Source organism: Hyalella azteca, unplaced genomic scaffold (assembly GCF_000764305.2).
Source record: "Hyalella azteca isolate HAZT.00-mixed unplaced genomic scaffold, Hazt_2.0.2 contig15697, whole genome shotgun sequence".
Lineage (NCBI taxonomy): Eukaryota > Metazoa > Arthropoda > Malacostraca > Amphipoda > Hyalellidae > Hyalella > Hyalella azteca.
The window spans coordinates 223547-235797 of NW_025945539.1; the positions used below are offsets into that span (position 1 = coordinate 223547).

The 12251-nt window shown below is 36.8% G+C and overlaps 1 protein-coding gene across 1 annotated transcript; it reads left to right on the plus strand.

Moving 5' to 3' along the window:
* Positions 1 to 1673: 1673 nt before the first annotated feature.
* On the plus strand, positions 1674 to 12250 carry LOC108676653 (probable flavin-containing monoamine oxidase A). The gene is made up of 12 exons (XM_018164769.2): positions 1674 to 1770; positions 2716 to 2847; positions 3926 to 4073; positions 4452 to 4572; positions 5901 to 6057; positions 6518 to 6630; positions 7817 to 7915; positions 8901 to 9119; positions 9343 to 9522; positions 10390 to 10574; positions 10923 to 11075; positions 12063 to 12250. The coding sequence occupies exons 2-12, from the start codon at positions 2718 to 2720 to the stop codon at positions 12124 to 12126; spliced, it is 1569 nt and encodes a 522-aa protein (XP_018020258.1). The 5' UTR covers positions 1674 to 1770; positions 2716 to 2717; the 3' UTR covers positions 12127 to 12250.
* Position 12251: the final 1 nt, after the last annotated feature.

Genomic DNA, 12251 nt, shown 5'->3' on the forward strand with positions numbered 1-12251 from the left:
CAATGAATTTGCGGGAGTTATCAGAGGAACCAATGTAGTCTATAAATTTTGCTTCAAAGAAGGTTGAAGACTTCTTCATCATTTGGAATATATCGGCCAAATTTGATCAACAATAGGAAACCGAGCAGCAGTCTCATTACTGAGTCATTAGCTACCTTCAATCTGAGGGGCAGGTAAACCACATGGGACAATCTCACAAGTCACAACCAGACCGTCACTCGCATTGTACTGGAATAAGTCAATAAGCCAGTCCCACCAGGCAGTAGGCACCAGCAATCCAACATTGTCATCAAGCAGTGGCTAGACATCAATCACCCGACGATGGCAGACCTCCTCGTCTCTGCGGATTGGACGCCAGCTGACTGTCTCCTGAGTCCTGACTACCGGATTAGGCGGATTTGTCTGAATTTTGAGATAGTTCTCAGAGTGATTTTTCTGGTTTAGAATTTTGCTAAAGTATCTTATTTGCGCATATTATGTACTTATTTCCACCAAAATATCAATATAAAAAGCTTCTTGTAACTTGAAAATGAATGTTTATTGCATTCGAAACATCGTTGATAAACTAAAACTACTTCCACTTTCTGAAATATGCCTTTCGATCTACCAACGTCTTCTGAAAAATTGCCCGACTCTCTAATAATGTAAATCAATGAACTCTCTGGTCTTTAATTGCACGCGTATAAATCAGTAAATTCTCTCATATAAAACTAATATTACTAAAGGAAAGGTCTTACTAATATATGTATATATAGCACGTAGAGGTCTCACACACTAAAAAATATAACTCAGTACTCACTGCAGTGAGTGACAGAGATCGCATTTTCTCGTCGACGAAAACGTGAAGTCACGGACGCACAGACAGATGAACGGACACGACGAGCACAATATTGCATTTTCTCCATAAATGAGAAAATCCGCTTAAAGTGAGACCAATGAAACCGACTTTCAGACTAGAAATGAACAAGTAAAACGCTGTGAAATTATTGGACTACTTTAACAGGATTTCCGATAGATAAACAAGTTTAGTAATATAAAGTTTATCAGTTTTTAAAAAGATATAATCGAAAATGTTCGTTAGGAGCTTTTATGCTATTTTACCGAACCATTGACACACGCGTCAAATTGTAAAAAACATTTATAAGACCTTCTTCAATCATGTTTTAGATTTAGAGTATCAGAATGTCAAGAATTATTTCAAGCTCGAGATGCAATGATTTCCCATATGACGGAGTAGAATACTCGTATTCATAATCTGCGGCCTAATAAACGCTGAAAGCGCCATTATCTTTTCTTTATGACACGGGAAAAATTGAAAGCTTCTTTCCCAAAGCTGCAGATACGAAGACCAGAGAAATGAGCACGTGCAAGAGTGCAAGATGGCTTCATGGCAACTGTTGATGTTTTTGTGAGCGGATATTCAAGGTAATTAGCGTTGTTATGAATGTTATTCAGCTACCTCTACTTATCTCTATATATGGTTGATGCAATGGATGTTTAGTCCTCTAATTAAATCATTAGAAGAGACCCATCTCCTCTGCTGATACTGATAAGCCTCAGAGATACCACTTGAGCTGATATCTCCTATCTTAGAGATGGATTGATAAGGAGATGATTTACACTATCGCCTTCAGATAGAATCATAGTTATCTCCACATAAATGATATTACAGAATGTGCTGTACGACACTTCATCTGCAGTCGGCACTGTATCATTTACTCTAAACATTTAACTCGTGAAAACGCTTTCCGTGTATATTTTCTACTGAAGGTGAGTCATTTAATTGTTGATATGGTAATGACATTATAAGCATTTTGTTTTAAGTTATCATTATTTATAAAATAGCTATGTATATTTGTTGCCAGGGGGTAATTTCTGCAGTTGCAGTCAAGGTACGTCGTGACCTTGTCCGTTATAAATGGTTATATACCGCATGTTCAATATTGACCCAGGCATAACTCGTACCACTTTATATCCAGTAACATGTGATTAAAAATGTTTCTAGAACCATTACGCAGGAGCGAGCGTTGTGATAATCTTTGCAAATCGTAAATAACAACTGAAGAAATAGGCTCCACCCCAACCAAATACTGGTATATCTCCAATGAATGTTTAATTTAGGACGGCAAATAGAGCAATAATTCTTGAACCTGCGTAATTTGCATCGAAAATCGCACCTGCGATGTTTTTTACACCTGTGTAATTTAGATTAACGTGTTTCTATTTTAATGGAGTACATTTAACAGTCTAAGTAAGTAAGTGAACAGTGTATGGATATAATTATGAATCATTGAATTATGGGTATACGGACTCATAATTATAGGCTCACTGGGAAAAATGACTTATTTTACCATTTCACTTGACACCATCGTGGTCAATAAAGTTTTTTCAAAACCCGCACCAGCGTTGCTATGAGAAATATTTGTGTTGTTGATCACACCGGTGTAATGAGTTTATCTGTGATTGAGAGTACTTATAACTTGTAATAATTATGCACTTTATATTCATAAATTTCAATTTAAAAGTAAGTCTTTTTCACAATAGGGCCTTAAGGTGCAAAGAAATTACTTTCATAAGCCCATTAAATAAATTTTTCGATATATTTTCCAATGAATTTTATTGGAGTAATTCAGCAGCAGCTTCTGTTATTTATCTGTCGCACTGGGAATATGATACATGATAATTATTGAATTATTATTCTTATGAACAAATAAGCAATGGAGAGTCCAGGACGAGGTGCTGACGTGGACGTTGTTGTGGTCGGGGCTGGGCTGGCTGGGCTCACCACCGCCCGTGAGCTCCTCAAGCGAGACGAGGCTTTGAAAATCGTCATCATTGAAGCCAGAGGTATTTAAATTATGCAACATGATATATTTATCCGGATATTTATGAGAACAAAAAATTTATAAAATATAAGTCAATCAGAACAGAAAATTGACAGATACACGCAAGAGACGATGTAGAGGGCGACCTTCGGCCGCACTTTTTGCCTTTAAGCCGCCGCACTTCTCCAAGAAAGACTAGAGAGGATAATAATGTATGAATCTTTTCTTTTGCTGTCACGGTTTGTTAACCAGCCTTATCGCCGTTCATGGCGCCCTGATTTGTTTAATTTCGCGCATTAACCTGGACTCACGAATTAGCCTGGCGGAGAAAAAAATATACGATATGCTCCATGTCTTGATGGGAAGTGTTATTCGTGTAACCCCGTATTACAGGACCCGCAGGCTAAAACTTTAGATTGTAAATGCAGCACATTTGGCCCACTACGTCGACTATGTTTATTTACTTCGCGAATTCTTTTATAATTATTTGTGAGCTGGTAATTCAAGTAAACTAATAATATAAGAATAAATAGTAAAATATGAGTCATAGTAACCAGAAGCGTAGAGCTCTGACGAAATGCACTACATGGTACAAGGAAGAAAAGTGAATAAATCATGAACCGATGATTTGAATGCACAATAGAATTATAAAACCATATATTCCAAATTTGATGATAGAGTGAGAGAGCACGGACAAATTTCTTCTGAGTCGAGGGAAATGCGTTGAGGTGTTTTTTTTTCTTGGTTCCACACGAAATATTTGGGAAATTTAGGCATTTCACAATTTGCCGGGCATTTGATATATTTCATAGTAATGAAAGAAAATATATTTACTTCTGTCGATTGGAACTTTTATATAATCAAAGTTTTCATAAAAATTTCGTAATCAAAAATAATCATAGCGTACTTCGATAGTTGGGAAAATTCACCGATCTAATTCGAATTTTAAGTTTTTACCAGTAGTGTCATTTAATTAACGTCTTCATGATTCTTTTTCATTGAACTGTAATTCACGTTCTTAGCTAATTTTCAAGAGCTATAATTTGCCCTAAACAATGAAGATGAATTATAATGAACTATATTTTGAATTTCTTCACTAGATCGGGTCGGCGGAAGAACTCTAACTTTACCAGTAAAAGTCAAAGGCGGAAAAGTTGAGTATTTCGACTTCGGTGCTCAGTGGGTGGGGCCTACGCAGCATCACGTGTTGAAACTCATCGAAGAATTCAAGCTTAAAACTCATCCTCAGTGAGTGATATATTTGCATTTCGTTACTAGAAATCTGTTATATTAATTCGGTTATTTACACACTTTGCTCTTTGAAATGCACAAGACTCCCAGTCTGCTAGTTAGAAAACAGTTTTTTGGTAACCACCAGCCTCAGGGAAATTTTTTTCCTACCCTCTTCCGACGAGATGTTTTTAACCCTAATGTAGCAAACGGAAAACTCTTAAATGACTCGCAACACATGAAAAATGAATTGTTCAGCGAATCCAGTGACTCACACATTAAATTTTTACAGGTTAATATATTGTAAAATTTTCTTGGCGAATTTCGAAAATTTCTCACCTAAATATGATTTAGATAATAAAATTCTAGATTAAATTAGAAGTAACTTGCTCGCAGGTTTTGCGAGGGCACAAAGCTGATGCAAATGACGCGAGGGGAGATCCAGACGTACGAAGCTGATCTTCCTACCGTCGGATCGCCCTGGGCGTACGACGAACATAAGCGTCTAATGCAAAAAGTTAGTAAATTCCATGATGTAACTGCCAGTATATTACTCGAATTAAATAACTTATACCTTTCCATTTTGCTAGGAGCTAGACGTAATGAGCATCTTATTTTGATATTAACGTAGTAATCTATGCTCAATATGTTCACTCAAAATTCAAATAGAATATAATAAAATAGACTAATATAATATTAATTGATTTAAAATTTTATTCAAATGAGATATAGTCAACAGCCGGTCTGTTAACTTGACTGAAGGGCAAGAACAATCGTAACTTAGTACTTCAATTTTTGTTACGGTAATAAATTAACTGAATTTTTTGGTGGATAGCAACAGAGAAATTTTCTTGGCCAAATTTAATGATTGTACATAACATAACATAACATAACATAACATAACATAACATAGTGATCTCGGCGCTGAAGTGTAGGCCTTCTGTGGCCTGTCGCCGATTCTTTTCCTTTTCGTGACTTGTTCACAGAAGATCTAAAATCGTGTCATTTGACCGATCTTTTCACGACTGACGAAAGTTTGAAATAGCTACTCGACTTCCACCGGGTTCGATATGATACATGGTAAGAGCAAAATACGTTTCGGCATTCTTGTCGACGTAAGAGAATAAGTTTTAAACAAAATATTAATGTCTCATTAAGCCTCTAATGACAAATTCATTTTAATACTGATTTACGCTACGGGCGTGTCATGACCATGAGAAATTGACCTAATGTTACAACACTAATTTCGTCTGTGTTGTTGACAAGTCATTAAGGAGCGCTAATTATCCTGATAAAATTATCACAAATACTTGAATCTTGTATCAATGATCATGCGCGAATGGTTCGTATCAATTTGGTGCAGTTCGAAAAGAGGACACAAATAATGCGATAATAATTTGGTGCAGTTGGCGACTATGGCTAAAATGGTGCGTTTACAAATTTTGGACAGTTGGAGCCTATGGCTCAAATGATTCCTACAATAATTTTGTTCATTTGGAAAAGATGACACAAATGATGCGTATAAAAATTTTGTGCAGTTGGAAAAGATAACACAAATGATGCACATAATAATTTGTGCAGTTGGAGAAGATGGCGCAAATGGTGCGTATAAAAATTTTGTGTAGTTAGAGAAGATGACACAAATGATGCATATAATGCTTTTGTGCAGTTGGAGAAGATAACACCTGTCTCTTATACACATCTAGATGTGTATAAGAGACAGACGTGGGGCNGGTGCGTATAATGCTTTTGTGCAGTTGGAGAAGATGGCGCAAATGGTGCGTATAATGCTTTTGTGCAGTTGGAGGAGATGGCGCAAATGGTGCGTATAATGCTTTTGTGCAGTTGGAGAAGATGGCGCAAATGGTGCGTATGGACGATCCGTACGCCAGCCCCCTGGCGCTGCAGCTGACTGGGGTGACGGTGAAGGTGTTCGGGGACCTGCACCTGCAGAGCAGAGCTGCCCGCAGCTACCTCGACCAGATGTCTAAAGGCTGCTTCGGTTAGTGCTTGGAATTCAACTGAAAAATTAATGATTCATGGCTAATAATATCATCATTATGATAATGAGTATGTGAGCTGCTCTGTTCTTTTTTTGTGGAATAATTTTGCAGCAGTATTGAGCTTGTGAAAGTATTGCGAATTGTAATAAGTGCAGAAAAATGAGTGTATTTGTTTCTAGATTGTAAGTGTATGAAGATGTCATTTTAGATTTGTTGTGGATGGATGAGAATGCTATTAATTTCACATATGTGTTTTGTAAGAAAGTTCCGCTAAAGAAGTTAATAGTACCCGTATTATCAGTGTTTGAGAAACGACACATGATTACATGTAAGACATGTAAGTTAATTAACCTCCACTGGAACTGAGAATAACTTACTGGTGGGTTCCATGACACACAACACCAGAAACAAGATAGTATTTTCGCACTCGAAAAAGAAAATTTTTCACGAATGTTGCAGGTGTGGATGCGGCATCCATGCCGATGTTGTTCTTCCTGGCATACGCCAATGCGGCGGGGGGCGTGGAGCCGCTCTTCGGCCTTAAGGACGCTGCTCAGGACTGCGGAGTACAGGCGAGTTCCTCCAGCGTCGGCTAAGTGATACAACTAATAAATTTTATGTGCTCAACCATGGGCAATAGAGTTCAAATTTATTGCTAAGTTTGTATACTTTGTAAATAGTAGAGTGGGCGGTAGAATATAATTCGATATAAAAGATGTCCAACTTATTCAAATCGATGGTGAATGTATTTTTTTCTTATTAGGAATATATACGTGTATATTTTGATTTTATATAAAGCTATTTACATTTCACTTGCATTGCCAACAGTGATGTCTATAGTGTATTATCGCTCCCATAAAGAGATGGTTAATATTACTGTTCATTGCACCCAAATTTAGCGCAGAACGTGTATCCAGACTGCACGTTCTGATGGCTGCATTTATCAACTGTCAACTTCAAACAGTTGATGAAGTTGACGTTGCTTGTAAACATACGTCTAAGTCGCGACCAACACGGTCGTACCGTGATATTGTTGGACTACAAATAACTTTATCTGTTTGTCCCTTGTTGATTTTTAACAGTTTTATATAGAATTCATAATTGTTAAATGCGCTGCCGTCATTTAATGCTAACGAAAACAAAATCGTTCACAAGGTCTCGAACATTCACCTCCTAAAAACTCTCCTGAGCTGGTGCCACATTTTACACCGTCGAAATTCTAAACACTATGTTTTATGCATGCATTTTTAATTATTTTTATTTTATAATCTCGATCACAAATGTCGAGAAAATTTATTGTAAAATTATGAGCCCGTAATTTATATACGCTAAGAACATATGCCTCATTTTTTAAATTATTCCTGCGCACCGTGAGGACGTTAATTATATATAAAATTAATACAAATTCGAATGTCAACCTTCAAGTTTTGAACTTTACGAAAGAAATTTCATATCCAATTAAATGTTTAACCACTTGAAAATTTCTTAACGGCTTCATGGGGCTCGACCAAAAACGATTCAATATTAATTCATCATAAATTACGAGAAATGAGGGGAAATTAATCAGGTTCGATCTTAAACTATTCCAGGAGAAACTTATTTACTCGCTGTGAATAATATATTTAATATAATTTCGCTCGGCTTCTTCATGTATCTATGAACAATATTAATACCTGTTTATTGTCAAGAAAAAAAAACAGATTATATTGATTTTTTCAATCCCCGAAAAAAACTGAACTCCTGCGTTGTATTCTACAGGGCGGGACGCAACAGCTGAGCAAGCGCTTAGCTCTGCTGGTTGGTCACGAGAAAATTTTGCTGTCGCATGCGGTGGTGGCTGTGAGACAGGACAGCGAGGTAAAGCTTAGCTCGATCCTATTCTAGCAATTGAAATAATATTTCAAAACACTTATGTAATAATTATTACTCGATCTTATTCTAAGTGTTGAGTTTATAATTAGGGCTGGTGGGGAAATTTTCAACTCGATTTAATTTGAACAATTAAGAAAATAATTGAGGCCAGTTGGTTGGTAATTCTTAACTTTATCTTATTCCAGCAATTGAGGTAATAATTGACGACGATTCGGTTATAATTCTTAGGTCATCTTATGAAAGTCTAAAAGAAGAGAATGGTATGACATTGAAGAACCGAGTCGTGTGTAGAAGCGAAAGTTGTCCTCCAGTTAGAAAACGAGCGTATTATCTTTGCATTGCCTTCAAATAACTCTTAAAATAAAAAGAAAAATTAATATTCTTGTCTCTCTTGAATTATTGATGCTAAAAATATTTATAAAAATATCGCTGACGATATTTTACTCACATTGAGGAACTGCGTGATAACCAAATTTCAGTGGCAGCTAATACATTGAAACCATAACAAGTTAAATTCATTAAAAGACAGGCGATAATTATGAATTTTGTCAATTTTTTCCAGACCATTAAAAAATTATCGCCTTGGAACTAAATAGACGAAATGTAGAAATTTTTCACAAATTATAGGAGTATGACTGTTTCTTGTCGGATGGATAACAGATGGAATCGACACTTTAATTCTGGCCTTCTGCACCACTAGGTAATACTGATTCGTTCCCGGGATTTGAAAAGATTTTTACTGTGAGTTGCAATTTGAAAACAAAATGTGGTACAAATTTTGTCTTTCGCTTTATAAGCACTACGTATGCTTTTATTGTACGACATTTATACCAGGCATTTATTTTATCTTCTCAGCTGTTAGAGCGTAGAATTATTATTATGTCTGCATGCTGCTGCGTGATTGGTACATTTATTACAGTGTTCATGATTCGAACATTTCAGATTTATCCTATTATTTTATTCATGCCAGTCGAGGAACGTGCTTGTTGAATGCAGGCAAGTTGACGACAAAACGAATGAAATCGTGGGTGATTTGAAACGATTCACGTGTAAAAAAGTCGTGATTACGACTCCACCTCGACTCACCACGAAAATCACCTTCACTCCTGAGCTTCCGGTGCTCAAGAAGGAACTGTATGACAACATGCGCATGGGCCATCTCTACAAGTTCCTGGTTACGTACGAACAGGTAATGAAAATATATTGCTTCTCTCAAAACTTTTACCTGATTTTTATAAAATAATTACAATATATAAAAATATTATGACAATGTAGACATTCAATAGTAATGAAAATTTATTTAACACATTTGCCTGATAATTATTCTGCAATTTTAGTAGCGCAAAAGGTGGGCTTTGCGGGTTATATAATGTATAGTAAATATAATACAAAAAGCAAACGTGAATCGGCAGCGACACTGGTGCAACAAAGGCTTCAGTGGAGAATATTTCTCTAACGGAGGACACAAACTGAACGTGGAGTGCAGCACGGGACCGATACTCGAGGTTTATGACGTCACCACACCAACAGGGGCTCCCGCCATCGTCGGGTTCTTGGGGGGTCGTCAGTCGCTTGAGTTGAGGCAGAAGTCGGTGAGAGAAATTATTAGAAATTGTGATATTTTGTGTATTGATTGGAGGCAGAAGTCGGTGAGATAAATTATTAGAAATTGTGATATTTTGTCATTTTAGTGGCGGCTGGAGTCGGTGAGAGAAATTATTAAAAATTGTGAGATTTTGTCTAGTGAGTGGAGATAGATGTCGGTGAGAGAAATTGTTAGAAATTGTGAGATTTTCGAATTAGTCTACTGAGTGGTGGCTGAAGTCGGTGAGATAAATCTTCAATATTGTTAACGTAAATGTTGTTAAATGAGAATTTCGAGTCAGTTTAATTGGTGGGAACAGATGTCGGTGATATGAATTTTAAGATATTATTATAATTTCGATTTAGTCAATTTATTGCTGGCTTAAGCCGGTGAAATGAATTCTCAGAAATTGCGAGAATATTGAACCAGTCTATTGGGTAGAGGCAGAAGTCGGTAAGATGAATTCTTCTGAGTGATGTGATCTTTATTTCATCCAAATTTGCCTACAAATCTCATTATTCAGTGATATAAATTAAATATTTGTAATGCATTCAATGCAGACAATCTGCAAAATTTTATTTAATTTTTCATTTACTCAAGAAAAAACACAGTAACAGCAGTGTTTGAAAAGTTTAGATATGTTCAGGACGTTTCAATGATTATCATAGAACTTGATACGAGATTTCCTCTAACTTCTTTCCAACATAACAAATAACATTCTGTCCCCTATCTTCTTTCTAACATAACATTCTGTCCTCTAACTTCTTTCCAACATAACATTCTGTCCCCTAACTTCTTTCCAACATAACATTCTGCCCTCTAACTTCTTTCCAACATAACATTCTGTCCTCTAACTTCTTTCTCAACATAACAGAAGCAGGAGCGGGGGATGGCCGTGATAGAAGGATTAGTTCTGGCTTTTGGCCCTGAGATGCGTGCGTACATCGCGTACGAGGACAAGATGTGGGGCGACGACCCCTGGGCAGGCGGTTGCCCGTGTGCGTACGCCGCCCCCGGCGACTACCACGCCTGGCCGCATATACGCACACCACACGGAGAGTAAGTTATACGCATATACATGGAGAGTGAGTTATACGCGTATACGCAAACCGCATGGAGAGTGAGTTATACGCATATACGTACACCGCACGGAGAGTGAGTTATACGCATATACGCACACTGCACGGAGAGTGAGTTATACGCATATACGCACACCGCACGGAGAGTGAGTTGATGAGTCTGAGAACGTTGTACACTCGTAACTCTTTGTTTCAATGTTGTTTTCGTACACTCGTTGTTTCAATGAACGTTGTACACTCGTATAAATCAGTGTGCACTTCGCGAGGCCGGTGTGGTTTACTACTAAACATGAATGTAATGAATTTAAATCATTCACGTATAAATCAGCGTGCACTTCGCGGGGACGGAGACGGCGACGGTGTGGATGGGGTACATGTCGGGGGCGATACAGTCAGGAGAGCGCGCCGCCTGCGAGGTGCTGGCTGACCTGCGACCACAACTCGTGTCACAGGCTGAGGCTCTGCAGGCCAGAGACGCGAGGTTAGTACATTTCTATTCATTTTCAGGTTGAAAATATTTTCTTAATTGGTTTCTTCACATATCCCAATCAAAAGTTGCGTTATACAGAAAAAGCTAACTTGTTCATTAGCTTTACCCTAATTTTATTAGGGTAAAGCTAATTTGTTGCGTTCATTATATTCGGAGGTTTGATTTTGAATTAGTCTAACCGTCCAAGTCCAAAATAAGAAGGTCTCATTAACTTCAACAGAATTTAAGCACACGTACATCCAGGACGTTACGTAAATCAGAGAACAGATAAAGAACAAGATTTCAAACATCTGCTCGGCAGAATCTGTAATTGGCCGATCTCTAATTTGACACAATTTCGTTACAAGATTTTGGGTTAGACTGAGTGGCAATCTGCCAAACTCTTAACTAATAATGTTTTCTCTTAATATTTTGGCTTGCATTATTTTTTAATATCTATCTCGACTTTTTTTCATTGTTTTCGTGCCATTGCCACGATCGACAATTCCGCCCATTATAATTGGTTATCATAGAGTTAGTACAAATGCATACCATTCAATCGTTCATCCGCATTCATTTGTTTCCAGGGATGATAAAAAATAGTGTACACTAAATTACTTGTTTACATAATTGATACATAAATTAGAGATCCATGAAAGCAAATATATTCTGAGCTCTTAATTTTACTTGTTAATTTCTCTTTTACTTATGTGAAATTTTATTAGTAGATAAATTGCAGCACACTTACAATGAGATCTTAAATAGTTGTTTACTTAGTTGATATATATTTTTGAATCAATATAAGCTGTTGAAAGCACTCAACAGCACGATTCGATGAAATTTCGTCTCATAGGCATACAATTTGCCAATTTTCATGCTTATCCCATTTTCATCACCCTAGTTAAAGTTGATTCGAAGACAAAACTTAATTCTTCATTGTATTTGGATACATTTTTACTGGATGTTAAATTTTTATAATTTAATTATTCATTTTTTTAGAAACGTGAGAGGACAGTTTCTTCTGGAACCAGAGGATGTCGTCATTGGAAAATCTTCTCTATAATCAAACAATTTCCTCAAATCGAAGCAATTATATGATGTGGTGTTCAACTGTTGAATGATTTATAGTTATGATTGGTTGATACATTTGTATTCATGAGTTATTATAGTAAATTCGGTGTACAGTCT

What these genes read in the sequence shown, in the direction of transcription:
- LOC108676653 (XM_018164769.2), top strand. Translation starts at nt 2,718, where the DNA reads ATGGAGAGTCCAGGACGAGGTGCTGACGTGGACGTTGTTGTGGTCGGG. An exon ending in GATGTCTAAAGGCTGCTTCG is followed by an intron (nt 6,058 to 6,517) that starts GTTAGTGCTTGG and finishes CGAATGTTGCAG; the next exon opens with GTGTGGATGCGGCATCCATG. An exon ending in TCCTGGTTACGTACGAACAG is followed by an intron (nt 9,120 to 9,342) that starts GTAATGAAAATA and finishes GTGAATCGGCAG; the next exon opens with CGACACTGGTGCAACAAAGG.